The sequence below is a fragment of the Rhipicephalus microplus genome, chromosome 2, assembly GCF_043290135.1.
Source record: "Rhipicephalus microplus isolate Deutch F79 chromosome 2, USDA_Rmic, whole genome shotgun sequence".
Taxonomy (NCBI): Eukaryota; Metazoa; Arthropoda; class Arachnida; order Ixodida; family Ixodidae; genus Rhipicephalus; species Rhipicephalus microplus.
Window position 1 is genome coordinate 298,705,276 of NC_134701.1, and position 16,415 is coordinate 298,721,690.

A 16,415-nucleotide genomic window follows, 5' to 3' on the forward strand; every position below is an offset into this window, starting at 1 on the left:
ATACCAAAGCCCACTGGCAAATCTTACACTAGGAGTTGTAAGGCACGGTGGGCTTGGTAAGGTCTTGCCAAGCCAGTTTTTCAAAATGTTTTATTACTGAACAAAAGCTCTCTTTACTCCGCCAAAAGTGGCGGATTGGACCAGATGTTGCAGGCGTCCCGCACGTGCACAGACGTGACTGACGCAATGTGCTGCCCGAGCATGTCCATTATCTGTGATGCGCCTGTGAAGGTGAGCCGTGGCTAGAAAGCAATAAGTAATGGTCACACAGTGTCAACCTGTGCTTATAGTGCTTGCGCAGAGTGACAGTTCTAGCTCCAGATTCTTGAAAACTCGAATAATGAATAAGCTTTGGAAGCTAGCATAAGCAATAATGTTTTTGACGTCATGTTTACTGGTGCCGATTATGAAACCAGCACATGACGGCTTCTTGATAGATGAAAGGAGTGCACATATGTTGAATTCCAATGCCAGAGTTGGAACAAATTTTTCTGCTGCTCTTGGAGCAAGTGCTTTCCAACTGCAGATTGAGGGCAGAAGTCAAGCGTTCGAATGAAAGAGTCACTCTGATTGATTGATATGTGGGGTTTAACGTCCCAAAACCACTATATGATTATGAGAGATGCCCGAAGTGGAGGGCTCCAGAAATTTTGAACACCTGGGGTTATTTAACGTGCGCCCAAATCTGAGCACACGGGCCTACAACATTTCCACCTCCATCAGAAATGACGCCGCTGCAGCCGGGATTCGAACCCGCGACCTGCAGAAAGAGTCACTCTGTGGCACATGAAAAGTTGCTCTGCCGAAATTGGCGGAGTGGACTGAAACTCGGTGAACACTTCTGCCTGCATCGGGATGCTGCCGGTGTCGCATTTTTTTACAGTAATAGACATGGGTGACTTTGCAAATTGTTCAGCATTGCTTTCACATCTGTTCCATGGTGACAGATCCAAAACAAACAACTCCAGTTTGTGCATGAGCCATTCATCGCATAGCTACAGTGACACTAGCGACTCTGAAACTGCCATGTGTGAGTGGTATTATGAGAGAATTCGACAGGAGAATTAGTGGAATGGTTACTCTATTTACTCACATAATGCGTGTTTTTGAATAATTTGCACATCGCTCAAATTAAGCCAGCTTTACTAAAAAAATTATTTACTTGCACATTTCCCGCTCACAGACTCGCCTGAGAGAGCACGCCGGTGGACGCATAAAGAGACTTGGGACCTTGGGTGCTTAGGACGGGTGTGACTGTCGGCGTGCCTTGCCAATCAAGCAGGCGCAGTCACATGGGCTGCAAGTGCAAAGCCCCTTTTTTCGAGAACTTCCCTTGAACTAAGGTCCCTAGAATGATACTCGAACACTCGAACCTGTTGATGGGTTGCCGGAATTCATGACGGAACTGCTTGAGCGTTTGCCTCTGTTTATCTCCCTATCTCTATCACCGTAAGAATGCACGCTCGCATCATGGCACAGACTTTCGCCATCGAAGGTGTGCGATGCCTGTCGTGCCAATAGTTACCCTCATTTTCTACGTCCGCATTGTAACACACCTTGGTTGATTTCGGGCGCTGAGGTTTCACTAACCGTCCGCCGAGTTTATACTGTTCTCTTGCTATGGGTTACAATATTTAAATATATAATGAAACATGGCCTTAGAGATTGTGAGCACGCAGCAGGTTTCTCACCGGCCATCTCAATCACACGGAGAGCGCGTGTTTGCAGAGGTGGGCGTGGCTCGCTCTTTTCTCCGCATGGCAGCGCTATTTCTTTCTGTCGAAAAGGCTGCCACGATGTCGGTGAAGCTTCTATATGGCAAGAGAAAAATGGTTTTGCACTTTTATATAGCTTTGTGTTCCTTTGGAAATGTCGGGTCAAGAAGTACGAGAGGCAAAGTCAATGCTGGGGCTTTTTATTTTCAATTGGGGCTTTTATTTTGCTGTAGATTGACGCCGCTCATAGTTAAGCAGTTGAAATTGTGATGCCTCTGCGAGAAATCCGCATGTGCTCGAAACTATACTTCAAAGTTTGCGGGCTGTATAGAGGGGGCGGGGGGCACCAGCGAAGAAGAAAGAAAAATGGCAGCCTGATCCGCAAGCGAGGTCAGACGACTGCAGCGTTTTATGTCCATGGATTACTTTTCACTCTCGATTGAATGGATTCTTCTTGCTCTCACAAAACTAGCGCTACTTCTTATTGTGACGCTTTTTCGAGAATTTTCGCAGATGCCCTGACGTGATCACAGATGCGCCACGATGTGGTTTTATTGCTTCTTAGGCTGGCATGCCGGCCGCCCAGCTGTGCTCGCCACAACTGGTCTCCCCAATAGATGAGGCACGTACACTGGCACTTGTCAACAAGAATCAAAATGCTGTCCGGTGCGCGAGGGATAAATAAACAAAATCACAGCATATGCACGAAGTGATTGATTGGTGCGGTAAAGCATCCGTCCACCCGTCCGTCCGTCTATCCGTGCATTCGTTCATGCGTTCATTGACTCCCTTCACACTATGGCATGCATCGAACGGATGGACGCTTCGCCCCACTCACAATATCATTCACTCCGTGGATATGCTGGCTACGCTGGATAGAAGGACGACCGACCAAGTAATGCTATAAAAAGCTTCATTCCTAAAAGCAATAAAACCATGTTGTGCTACGCGTCCCAGCTATGATTACGACAGCGCGCCTGTAAGAGTTCTCTAAACAGCATCCAATCTAAATAAGGGGTAGTTCCACGAAAGGAACAAGAAAGCGATCCACTTATTTGCGTGTAACCCGTGAGTGCAGAATGTGGCATTATGATTTTGCTTGTGGATTGGGCCGTCTGTTTTTATTAAATGTGGAGTGTTTTATAATCGCACCTACTCGAGAATGCAGCGTTTGCGGTTTTTAATTTTTTTCTATTTATTGTGCAGAAGGCCACACATCAGTATGACACATTCCCGAAATTATATGGAAAAAACAAGAGCAGACTTCACTTTTTTTTAATAGAAAAAAAAAACTACAGCATTGACATAGCATTAATTGTACAAACCGTAACCAGTCGACAATTTAATAGATCACTACTATTGAATCAAACATACATTGTGACTTCTACTTCAAAATTTTCTTTCCTCTATGCACAATGCCAGTGACGCATGCATGCAAGGTAACCACGCGAACGTCGAAGCATGAGTGCATTACGAAGAAATAACACCCGCTGCAGGAAAAAGGTCGCCGAGTCGACCAAACTCGGCGCTCAGCATCAGTAACTGTCTTGCTCTCTCCTCGGAGTGTGCCGATGCCGTCAAGTTTGGCGCGAAAGCCGCGCTCTCAAAGTGTACAACGCTTCACATTCCCCCTCGAGGCTTTCTCAGTTTCTCTTTCCAACTACCTTTTGTCGTGCTGCAGAAGTTGGAGACAGCGAAATTGTCTAGACTACATCTAGACTGATTGTCACTGGCTCTGCGACGGCTACAGGCTGGTTACAGGTGCGGTTTGGTTACTTATGTTCCCCCATTCGCACTGTGAGTTCTACATGTTCAGTGGATATGTTGGGGAATGTAAGAACGAACATCGAGATGTTTTGCTTGTTGGAGAAGAACACCGCACGCATTCAGAGCTTTGTGTATCTGGTATGAAACATGGCTTGTTACATAGCAGTGACAATTCACACTTTTTCTTCTTCAGTAGTCTACCTTGACGAATATTTGGTTTTCTGAAAGAAGCTGTTCGACCGCGTGTGCGACCCTTTGATTTAGATGCAGTCGAGATTGCTGTAAATGAGCACTATACTGATATTGCCAGAGTGCCACCAAAACATAATCAAAATACAGATGACAAAAAAGGGGGACGATGATAACTCAAGCACTTTCACTGTGAAGAACATGGGGAGTAAATGTAGGTTAGCTAATCGTAGCTTTTCACAATATTCTGGCAAAATTACTCATCACAATAACAAGTGGCACGATCATGGCACTTATCTAAAGCGTAAGTAGAATTTGGTTGACCACCTGATAAATATCGGTATGCGATAAAACAGTAATATGATCTGCAATGATAGAAGGTCAATGTAAATGAACTATGATAATTAGCCCAGTTTTCACCCATGTATGCGCCTCCAGAAAGGGGGAATGCTAGATTGCTTCTGTCACAAACGAAATATTACCCCCTTGCAATGATCTACATAAGAAAAAATCAGCAGTTACCATGCTTTTATTCCTCAATTAGACCAAAATAAAAGCTGTAACAGACAAAAATACTTGCCTTCAGTGCAGCCAGAAAATTTGTCGATGATTTCTGCTCACACCCGAGAAAAAAAATGAACGCTAAAATACCACGCGCTCCGCTTTCTGCCGTGGTCTCCACCGCACGAGGAACCCACATTAAACGCGCCCTCTAGAGGTAACCGGGTGCGTGAGGCGAGACTCACTGGTTTTGCTGAGGAGCGCGATGATTGGGACGGCTGAAGAGAACCACGCCATGCGATTGCAATCTTGAAGGCCATGGATGAAAGTCAAAGCTCACTGTCATAAAAAGTGCCGAGTACTTCAGCGTGAAGTTCTTCAATTTGTGACGGTCAGCGAGATCGGTATGGGAGGAAGCAGAAAAGTGCACGCTTGCTAATCCAAGTTTCCTGCTGTTGAAGAAGGCCTTTCCAATTATGTGTGAATGCTTAGGCCCTTCGTGCCGTAGAATGTAGCTTCTCCCAGCATTGTGGAGAAAATCTTCAAGAAAATAGGGCATTTGAACATGCTTGACGGAAGTGACAACGATTCGCTTTGACAGCGGCCACCGTGATGATTCCCTATCAGAGCTCGCGATAAGTGATACCGAATAGATTGTGCGTGACCGGATCTGACTGTTTAAAGTACATGCTAATTCTGCTAAATGATATACATACTGCAGGCGTTATGACTATTGTGCATTATTTTGTATGCACTAGCAAAATCCCCACATAATTTGTGTACCCCTTCTGGGAGCCATGAAAAAACGTGTGCGAGTAAGTATGGTAACTACAGCCGAAGAGCAGCTTCAGCATGTCCACTTCCTGCTTGAGTACAGATTGTGTTCTAGTAGCAGAGGTGCTGCTCTATGCTATCATAGCTCGTAGAGTTCATTGGCTGCTCTGCCACTGGAAGACTTTTATCAAAACACAGGGGGCAAAAATTTTACACAAAGCTTGTAAATATACAGCTCACACACGAGTTGAGAACAAAAACAGCGTGAAACTTGAGGAGTGCTGGGCACTTCCAAATTTGTGCTGGGAGCAGTGCCATTCCTTCCGTTGCCTTGCACCAGAATGGAGGGCTCCGGTACAGAGCTGGTTGACCATTCTGAGTGTGCCATTGAAATATACAATAAAGAATGCATGGCAGTGCTAGCTATGCTGCCTGCTGATTTCATAGGTGAATAGTGCTAAGAGAACTTGTTAATGTTAAGGCAGATCTGTACAGCGAATTGTGAGGGTAGCAGTTTGCACAAGCAAAGCCACAAGAAGAACACATAAGTAGACAGAAATAGGGTCAGAAATTCCGCTGCCCACCTGGGAGATCAGATGCAATACTGGTGGCTGAGCTTTGGGGCGCCAGCGATGGAGAAAGGGCTGCCTTCAAGTCTGCACACACAAACATCACAGCTTGAAAAACATGCACTGTGCAGAAAACAGCATGACCAGAACAGTAATATAAAAGACAGATGTGATATCACCGTATCGCGAAGCGCCGAGTGATAAGTCGAACCGATCCATGGACGGGGAACCACTGCCTTTATTTTGATGGCAATCGCTTATATACAGATGATAGCATTGACAGCGCCCCCTATACACTACACAACACATTCCCCCCTCATAAAAATTAACAACACAACTAAAGTCAGTCTACTTTCGCGCACTCACTTCACAGCACACGTTCACTTCACCACACTTAATGTTCTTGTAGTCAGGCCAGCTCGTAGTCTTGATACCGTGTTGGCATTCTTCTTGTTCGTTCCGGCCTGGTGCGTGATGGTGCTGTGGCTGTGGCCAACTGCGACCGAGATGTGTCCTGCTGATCGGGAACCTCTAATATGGGCTCCGTTACCGTGGTTTGTGCACTGTCAGAATGGTTAGCGCTTCCCTGGGTGTCTTCTGATGGACCCACTTCCGATTCATTCACGACTATAGGGTTTTGTGGCTGAGCCATCTTTCCTATGTGAAGATCCATGTCGTAGGAAAACCCCGAAGATGCACTGCGTCGCGCTGTAACCGCGTCAGCTAGTGCTTGTGCCTGTCCTGTCCTTCCTTTACTAATTACTGTTAACTTTGATGCGTTCCATTTCGTCCCGTTTGCCAGTAGAAACGAATTCGTGCCCACACGTCTCTTCACCTGGATCGGCAAAGAAAACTTGTGTTTCGTCTTCGGTCCGCCTTGTTTTACTTTTACGAAATCTCCTGGCTCAATGACAGACGCTCTGGCACCTCGTTTTTCATCGACGTACTTTTTTGTTCGTTGTTGCTGCTCCTTAACGCGCTGTTTCAACTTTTCCATGACGACACGCGGCTCCTCAAAAAATTCCCTTTCTGGGAGGCCAACAACATCCAATCTCGTTCTGGGTTTTCTTCCATGCAGCAGGTAAGCCGGCGACGCTCCTGTAGTTGCATGCGGGGTGGCCCTATAAACACCCAGGTAGTCCCAAATTGCCTCCTTCAGTGGTCTTCGCTCCAATGCCGCAACCTGCATATACTCCTTGAGAACGCGGTTGAACCGCTCAATTTGCCCATTGCATTGCGGGTAGTACAATGTTGTAACACAGTGCTGAATTCCCCGGTCTCGTAAAAACTGCTCAAAACATGTCGACATGAACTGACGCCCATTGTCAGTCACAATGCTTTTCGGGTACCCTTCTCTCGAAAAAATTTCCACGAGTACTTTCACTACTGCCTGTGCAGTTATTGTGGACACAAATGCCACCTCAGGCCACTTGCTGTGGTAATCAATAATAGTGATTGCAAACCTGCACTCTGGAGGGGCTCGTTCCATCGGCCCAACGATGTCAATTCCAAGCTTTTCCCACGGCTTCTCGGGCCACTGCACTGGCTCCAACGGGGCCCTTACCGTTTTTGCAGATTTATCTGATGCTTTGCAGACAGCACAATTCCTAACCAAAGATTCAACATCACTGTCCATTCCGGGCCACCAGTACTGTTCCCTCAACCGTTGTTTGGTCCTTACAATGCCTGGATGCGATTCGTGTGCCATCATGACCAGCCTGGAAGCAAGTGCTGCTGGGGGAACGACCCGTTCAGCGCGAAACAATAGTCCGTCTATAACCGACAGTTCTTCTTGCATACGAAAAAACAATTTTATGTTTTCAGCTAAACAGCCCTTTTCCGGCCATCTGGACATAACATACTGTGCCACCTCATTTAACACTGAATCCTCAGCTGTCGCTGCTTGCAACTCACTCTTTGTGATCATGCTGGAAACCACAGCAACTACTTCCTCCACAGGGTCGTCCTCTGCAGGGGTCAACGGTAGCCTAGAAAGCGCATCCGCAACGACATTGGTGCTCCCCTTTGTGTACTGCACCGTGAAGTTGTATCTCAGAAGTCTAGCAGACCAGCGTTCAATACGCAGTGGCCGTCTTCCAACCCCATTTGTGGACAGCAGTGTCACCAAAGCCTGATGGTCAGTTCGTAAGACAAACTTGCGGCCCCACAGATAAACATGCCAATGTTCGCACGCCCATAAACATGCCAGCGCCTCTCGTTCCCCGGTAGAGTACTTGCGTTCTGGTGGCGTTAGTGTCCTCGAAGCGAATGCCACTGTACGTACTTCTCCGTCGACTACCTGCTGTAGCACAGCTCCCAGTCCATATGCCGAGGCGTCAGTGGTCACTTGTACAGGCAAAGACTCGTTGAACATGGCCACCACCCCACATGACGACAGCATCTTCTTGACCCTGCAAAAACTCTCCTCGGTGCTCTGGTCCCACACGAACTTCTGTCCTTTACGAAGAAGCCGTCGCAGCGGCTCCACCACCTCTGCATAATTGGGGAGAAAATGAGAGTAATAGCCTATGAGCCCAAGGAAAGACCGCAGCGAGACTACATCGGCAGGCGTTTGTGCTTTCATCACAGCATCCACCTTTGACTTAAGTGGGGCCAGACCTCTTGCACTCACATGATGACCCAAAAAGGAGAGTTCCTTGACAGCGAATAAGCATTTCTGATTTAGCTGCAGCCCCGCCTCAGCGATCCGATGCAATACCTCGCGAAGGTTACGGTTGTGCTCGTGCTTAGTCTTTCCAAAGACTATAATGTCGTCGATATAAAACAACACGCCCTTGCAGCCCTTCAATATTTCTTGCATCATTCGCTGAAACGCGGCAGGTGCCGATGCGAGGCCAAAACAAACTCTGCAGAACCTAAATAAGCCTTCGTGCGTAATAAACGTCGTTATTTCGCGACTCTCTTCGGCTAATTCCACTTGATGGTAGGCTGCAGCAAGATCCAGTTTCGAGAACCATGCTGCTCCGCTCAGCGCATGTAACAGTTCCTCCGTGTGCGGCAAAGGGAATCCATCAATGACTACTGCTTTGTTTGGCTCGCGCAAATCGACGCATAGGCGAATAGTTCCATCTTTCTTCTGCACAACCACTATAGGAGACACCCATTCCGCAGCGCTAACCCTTTCTATAATGCCTGCATCCAATAATCTTGTCAGTTCAGCCGCTACTTTATCTCGCAGCGTCAGGGGCAAGCGTCGAACTTTCGCTGCTACTGGTTTTACGTCTGCGCGCAGCTTTACAGAATGTACAAAGTTTTTCGCTAAGCCCAACTTATCAGCGAAAAGAAAAGAAAACTCACACAATTCAGGAGGGAGCGACTGGGGGCTGGCCGTGACTTGTAGACATTCCAATGTAGAACCGATGATGTTCAACTGTAGCTGGTGCACCGCGTCTAGTCCCAGTAATGCCACGCCTTGGGGAACAACGTAAAAGCGGAGGCAAGCCGAGTTTTTCCCGCGTACAACTCTGGCTGTGAACCATCCCAAGACTGGAATTTTCTTCTGTGAAAAATCACGCAGCGTCGCTGTAGCCGCAGTCAAAGGAGACCTGTTGGCGAACTTGTCTCGATAGACGTGGTCGGGCAAAATAGACACCGACGACCCAGTATCCACCAGCAACTGAAGTGGCTCGTTCTCAACAACGACGTCAACTACCAAAGTCCGTCGTTCCACTTGTCTGACCGCCAGCACAGTGAGCACGCCTTCTTCGCTAGCGCCGTCGTTCCGGACCGTCCGTACGTTCCGCTCCCTCCTCATGCCACAGACCGCTTGAAAATGTCCCATCTTGTGGCATTTGGAGCAACGTTTCCCCCGTGCTTTACATTCCTGTGAATTAGCGAGGTGCCTTGTAGAGCCGCACCGGTAACACTTGCGCACCGACGTCGCCGTCGAGTCGCCGTCTGGGCCTCTGCCTTGGGATACGTGCCGTACTATGTCCGTTTGTGGCGACCCTTGGTCATAGACCGCAGCGCCCTCCGCTGCCTGCTCGTACGTCTGCAGCATTTCTACAGCCTCTGCCAGCGTAAGTTGGGACCCCTTCACGAGCAGTTTCTGTCGCAACTCAGTGCTCCGTATTCCATCAACAACCCTGTCTCGCAGAGCCGCCTCCAAGAAATCCCCGAAGTCACACGTCTTCGCTAACTGTCTGAGGTTACTGACGAACTCCCGTATAGGCTCATTCGGCAGTTGCCGACGTAAAGTGAATCGACGTCGCTCTACCAGTACGTTGACGGTGCTTGAGAACTGACGCTCCAATAGGCCCAACGCCTCGATGTAACTATCTCTTCCACTTGCCTCCGTCTTATCTTCTGTCGTGCCTGGCGTCCGCGCCGGCTCTGGGCCCAGTGTGCGAAAAATACGGCGTCCCTCGACCCCGAGACATTGCAGTAGAATGGCCTTTTTCCGTGGTGGCGGTTGCGCGTCCATCCCCGTTGCTTCAAGGAAATTTGTGAAATCATCGCGCCACTGCTCCCATGGGATTGTCGCATCTCCAGGAGTCTCCAGAAAAGGCGGTAATGGCGGTAGTCCGTACGTTGCCATCTCGTAGGCGACGCCCCTTGAAACGGCAGGAAACGGTTCGTCGCTAGCTCGCTAGCTTCGCCGACTGCGCCAGAATGTGATATCACCGTATCGCGAAGCGCCGAGTGATAAGTCGAACCGATCCATGGACGGGGAACCACTGCCTTTATTTTGATGGCAATCGCTTATATACAGATGATAGCATTGACAGCGCCCCCTATACACTACACAACAACAGACTTCTCTTTCTGCTCACAATAAACCGGCTTCTTCTATTGCAGGCACATTTACCTAAATTTTTTTGGTCAATTACTGCTGGAAAACTGGGCGTCTGCATGGAGAAACTGATTCATTAAATAAAGACGACATTTGTTCAATGCTGCCATAAGTTGAAATGTACAAAGGGCTCAAGAAAAAAAAAAATGAATTGCCAAGCACATTCAGTATGTCAACATCACTAGCATCTGTAAAGAACGAATTCATACTTTTCTTTATTTGGAGTTGTGAAGAAAAACGCATTTCTAAAATCATGATAAAATCTTGAATATTTGTAGGGAAAATTTCGGCTTAACACTGACTCACTCGCGAATGTTCAAAACACCTTAAGAATCGTTGAAATGTGTTCAGAACGTCCCTTTTAGTAGCACAGCGCACTTCTTATTCCAGACTATTGTGATATACTGATTTACTTTACAGTTCTCTCAGTTTAGAAAAAACCTTGCCCTCCACAAGGCACCTAAAATGTTTTGCACCATGAAAACAAGAAATGAAGCCCGCCTTGCTCTAGTGGAGGTTTTCATCTATTTTTTGCACTTTATATCTCTCCACTTCCCTTCCTGAATTACTCCCTTTTCTCCCCTTCTATTTTCTCTCCTTCGTTCCTCTCAGGGTGATTGCATGCAAACAAAGTGGGCTCTAGCAGAAAATGAAGAGAAGTAACTGAGTAAAACATGTTGTTGGGACACTTAGTACATGCTTGCTGGAATATAAAAGAGGTGTGTAACCAATGAGGAAGACAGAAAAAAGGGGGCGCCCTCGTCTGCACTGTTTCGTGTCCTTCCTTGTTGGTCTTCTCTGTATTTCGGAAGATGAAGAGGACAAAGAGAGCTTGTGCTGGTTGGTATTGGGGCATGATGATAGCACTGGATAAAAACCAAAGAAGACAATTGTCACGCTATCACACCAACAAGCCTAAATCACCACCCTCATCGACTTGATGCAGTCAAAGTTACTTATACCTGTGAGGGTGGCCGAGAGAGGGTGCTACGTGACGGCACCATCATAATCATCGGAACTTGGCCGAGAGAGAGCGCTACGTGATCGTTACGTGACGGCATCATCATCATCATCATCAGGATATGTCTGAGAGAGGGAACTACGTGATGGCACTATGATCATATTCAGGACGGGGAGAAAAGGGTTAGGGTTGCATGTTGGGAATATTCGGTGTGGTGGTTGGGAGTTGCGAGTTCGAAGCAGTGTGCTGTGCGTGATTTAGGCTTAGTTTGTGACAAGTGGTAGATCGTCCTAGATGGCTTCAGGCTTTCGCAACAGTAGCGGAAGACAAGCCTAGGCTCCAAGTTGTCGTTGAGGAGCTGTTGCTAGGCATCGATGGTTCCGCGATGGAGCGCGAACGAATCACGGCGGTAGTGCACGATCGAGTGATCGCGACGCCGCTGCCCACAGCTCCGCACGTGGGAGCATAGACTGTGATCGCAAACACTGGGAAGGTCCGTCGGGCCATTGACAACTATGCGTCTCGGCTCGTTGCTGTGCATCTTTCCCGCTACTCAGGTGTTATAGATTTAAAGTTGCTAGAGAAGGATCTTGAACGCCTGGCAAGCTTCTGCCTCAAGACGAGGCTCGCCGCCAATAAGCGACTGACTCACGTGGTACCGGCCGTCCTCGAGGGCGGCGCGAAGTTGTAGTGGCGGTTCGTGCCAGGTACGACTCGTGGGAGCAATTCACTGCCGCCTTCCGCTACGAGTTCGCGTCGATTGACGTGAAGCGTCGCCTGAAGGCGGAGCTCGAGCAGCGCACGCAGCTCCCAGAAGACAATTTGAAGGAGTTTATTTATGGGATCACTACATTTTATGACTGCGTCGGGGAGAAGGTCACCGAAGCCGAGAAGGTGCTGCGTGTACTGAGGCAGATGCACCCTCAGCGGCAGGATTTGGCGGAGGGTCATCCCTACAACGACCTCGCCGATTTGGTGAAGCCAGCCGACAGCTTAATGAAGCGGGCTTGACGTCGCCTTCAGTACAGACCACCACCATTTCCGAGCAACCAAGTAGCCAGAGATCTGGCGTTCCGCCTTAGCCTGGCCCTCAACCATCCCTCACTACCACAGCCGACCACTGTGGTGGCAGCGTCGTTCGTCTCGCTCACTGCTGCCCCACCGGTGCCGCCGACTTATCACTGGCCACTGCATCCAGCTGCGCTGAGCCCGTCGTATTGTCGGTACCGGCAGTACTCGTGCGACACAGCGCCTCCGTTCTCACCCTACAGGCCAAGACCGATGCCGCGGCAGGAGCCCACGAGTAGACCAATGCTTGTGCAGTGCCATCGCTGTGGTGGATTCGGCCACATTACTCGTAACTGCGCCACAAGTCGATGAATGGGGCCGCCTGTTTGCTTTCGGTGCCACCAATCGGGTCACCTGCACGCACTGTCGCTAGGAAACCAGTGGTGGTAGGCGCTGCCCCGGCGAGCACCTACAGCAGTATGCACCAAGTAGCGGCCACAGTCAGCGGCAAAGAGTCCCTTATGGACGTCTATATCGGGTCGTCAACGTTCAAGGCCCTGCTAGACACAGGCTTAAGTGTAAGCTTCTTCAGACCGCCCGCCGCGGCAGCAGCCCAAGCTTCTGGAGCCTAACCCAAGGCAGACGTACACGTGCTGCGTTTGGCATCAGGTTGGTCGCAGTCAATTATTGAGTGGGCTGCCGGTTGCTGCAGACAGCAGTTTTTGTGCGTTCCTGACCTGTGCCGCGATGTTGTCCTTGGTAGGGATTTTCTGACGGTAAGTGGCATCTCTCTGCAAGTGTCACTTGGTGGCTGGACTCTCGACACAGAACCACAAAAAAATGTGCCCTTTGTCAAGGTCATTAGAGAACAGCCAGAGGCAGTGGAAGGTTTTGGAGAGTCTGCTCTGCCTTTTTGCTGAGGGCGATTTCAGTGTGTGTGCCAGTGTGCTGGACGCGACTGCAGTCTGCATTCCCGGCCACTCACCAGACCTAAACCACACATAAAACACATTTTATAAGAATTTAGTGAAATCTTCACCACAAGTCCGGGCTGCACTACCCTGGCCGAGCATCGCATAGACACGGGAGACAACCCACCTGTTCGATGCAAGCTGCGACCAGTGAATGCCAAGAAGCAGGCCATCATGGACAACTGCACTCACGATCTGCTGGCACAGAATCTCATCTGCCCTAGCCAAAGTCAGCATGCCAGTGCTCCAGTCCTGGTCGAGAAGTCTGGTGGCTACTGCAATGCTGTGAATTGCCGCCAGCTGAATGCACACACTAAGGTGCCAGTCAACCCCATGCCCAGGACTGATTGGTTGCTGGCACAGCTAGGACGAGCCAGGTGGTTCTCAAGTTTTGACCTTTCACAGGGTTTTTTTCAAATCCCTGTTCAAGAGCAGCGTATTCCAAACACAGTGTTCATCTGCCATCGGGGAACCTTCGAGTTCATGAGAATGTCTTTCAGAGTTGCCGGAGGTCTTGCCAGGTTCCAGACCATGGAGGAACAACTACTGGAGGGAATCAATCACCAGTTCGCCTTGGCGTATCTTGATGATGTCCTCGTGTATTTAGAGACCCTGGAGGATCATCTTGAGCATGTTCTGGAGGTGTTGAAGCGGCTAAGCTCGGCACAGCTGACTATCAACTCAGAGAAAGTGCACGTGTGCTGTCAATACCTGAAGTTCCTTAGCCATGAAATATAGCCCAGGCAGTGTAGGCCGGACAAAGTAAAAGTGCGTGCGGGGCGGGACTATCCTCAACTGACAACACTCAAACAGCTGCAGGGCTTCCTGGGACTAGCAGGCTATTACAGAGTGTTCATACCACAGTTTTTTATCACTGCACATCCACCCACAGAACTCTTTAAGAAAAAGACATTGGCAGTGGGAGCTGCAGCTAGAGGAAGCAGTCCCTAGTACACGATGTCATTGTAACCCTGCCGGACCTCAACAGACCATTCGTGGTAGAAACGGACGCCAGTAAAGTCGGCATCGCAGCGGTGCTTCTGCACGCAGCAGAGAATGATGCTCCACTGCCACCAATTAGCTTAATTAGCAGGGTCCTTACTGAGACAGAGCTGCGCTATACAGTTCAAGAATGCGAGTGTCTGCCTGTTATGTGGGTAGTGGACAAGTTCAGACCATACCTTGAGTTCACTGAGTGAGATCCACTGCGATCTCTCCTTACTGTCTTGGATGCTCACCAAAACCAGACCTCACCACGTGCAAAGCGTTGGATTTTACGGCTGCAAGGTTTCAACTGCGGGATCAAGCACAGGCGGGGTCTTGCAAATGTGCCAGCCAGCGCTTTAAGCAGAGCTCCCCTTCAGCACCAGGAAGTTCCAGGCCCGAGTCAACACAACACGCTGTTCCCTATGGCTGTTTCAGAGCCAAGCCCATAAATCAGCCTTTAGGCAGCAGCTGTAGCATCTGAAGTGGACGACACTACTGTCTTGAATGATGCAGGGCTCTTCGCCCAGGAACAAGAGCTGGACCCCATATGGTCAAAACTATGAACTGTGATGAAGGGAGGGAAGCTTCCCCCCACTGACAGTGGTTAACCTTTGATCAAAGACCTGGCGGAGACAACCGAGATGGAAGAGAGTGGGTTGCTTGTTGTGGTCATACTGACAGTCCCCTGTTAACATGTTTGCGCCGCGTGGTGCACGTGTCTCGCGCAGAAGCCGTATTTCGGGGTCATGACTATTGAGCGATGGGTGGCCTTGTGTACGCGAGCGGTGATCACCGCTATCATCATCATCATAGTTGTTAGAGCGGTAGCGCCGCCAGCGACCTCAGGCGGCAGGCAAGCCTTGGTGGCAGCGCGCAAGAAAGAAGCTGCTCTTTGGCTGGTGGCGTTTGGCGCGAAGCGTTGGCTCTCGCGGAGGGTCTGCCGTGGACAGCACCGCGATGGGCCCATGTGGTGGGTCAGGCGTTAGCGACACTGCCTTGTTTATCATGTTGTTGAGTGTTGTTTACTATTGTGTAAGAATGTCCTAGCGTGTTGATCCCGATTAATGTTATAATAATTCTGCTGACGATATCGTCGAACAAAAAGTACTTAAATAAACATATGTGTTCTTAAGTTTGTTCCGACCGTGTCTGCTGTGTCCGTTCACTCCTAGAGCGTGGTGGTGCTCTCACCATTTCGAGGCCCCGCACTGGCTGCCCAATGTGGAGCTCTTGGAGCATCAAACGACAGTTTTCGCGGTTCTGTACAAGCTTTTGTTAGAGCCGGGATAGAGTAGGCCTAGGGGACTTCTTTGCTAGAGTCGGCGGTGTGCTTTGTTGAGAGCGAGGAGATCAATATTTGTGACGTGTTTGAACTTGTTGGCACTCGAGTTATTATTTTTTTCTGCTTGCAAGAGCTTTCTTGTTGTTGTGGTTGGTTTTTAAGAACGTTGTTCAGTTGAGTACGAGAGCCATGCGGTCTGCATCCTGGGTTGAGCAAGGCTTAGAGCACGTGGATTGTAGGCCAAGCCCAAAGCGAGTGAGTACGGAAACCTTGTGGGTGGTGCAATTTTTTGTAAAGAACTTCTTCTATCTCATTGAACTGAGGAAGTCGGGCATCGTTGCTGTCTGGTGTTGCGGCTTGACGCCGGGGCGTCATGACACCTTCCGGGACGGTGGACGCCGATCGCTCGGTAAGCTGCTGTGTGCGGCGAGTGATAGGGCCACCTTACAGAGTGGATGTTTCCTTGTGGCTACCTCTTCTGTGCCTAGGCTAGGAGCTGGGTGAATGCCGGTTGTTGTCAAGTGCCTTATTAGGCCTAAAGCTTTGCGCAGCCGCCTGTCGCACGTGTCACAACTAGAAGGATCGTGACATTGAAGTGTTGCACTCTGCTTCCTTCACTTTTTTTTTCATCTTGTGATGCATGACTTAAGAAAAAGTGATTTTCGTTTTATTTTGATGGGCGTCTCGGCCACCGCTGATGTATTAGCCAGCTGTACTGACCAACATATCATTTGGGCGAGGAGCCCGAAGCTCCCTTCCCTTTGGTCTACTGCATTGTTCTTTCGAGTGTTTTGGAATGTATGCAGCAGGAGTGATGCAACAGCGGCTGGCTGTCTTCTGTACATCGTCAGTGCCGCTGGCCAGGAATGCGGTCGTGA

The 16,415-nt window shown here is 49.2% G+C and overlaps 1 protein-coding gene across 7 annotated transcripts in view; it reads right to left on the reverse strand.

Moving 5' to 3' along the window:
- LOC119178697 (fat-like cadherin-related tumor suppressor homolog) overlaps positions 1 to 16,415 on the reverse strand; it is an 812,220-nt gene that overhangs the window by 20,943 nt on the left and 774,862 nt on the right. For all 7 annotated transcript variants that reach the window (XR_012888480.1, XM_075882464.1, XM_075882456.1 and 4 more), the window contains one exon: positions 5,531 to 5,602. Coding sequence is in view for 6 of the 7 variants with exons in the window: in XM_075882464.1 (XP_075738579.1) it covers positions 5,531 to 5,602 (72 nt within the window). In the remaining variant the exon portion in view is untranslated. The remainder of the gene's footprint in view (positions 1 to 5,530; positions 5,603 to 16,415) is intronic.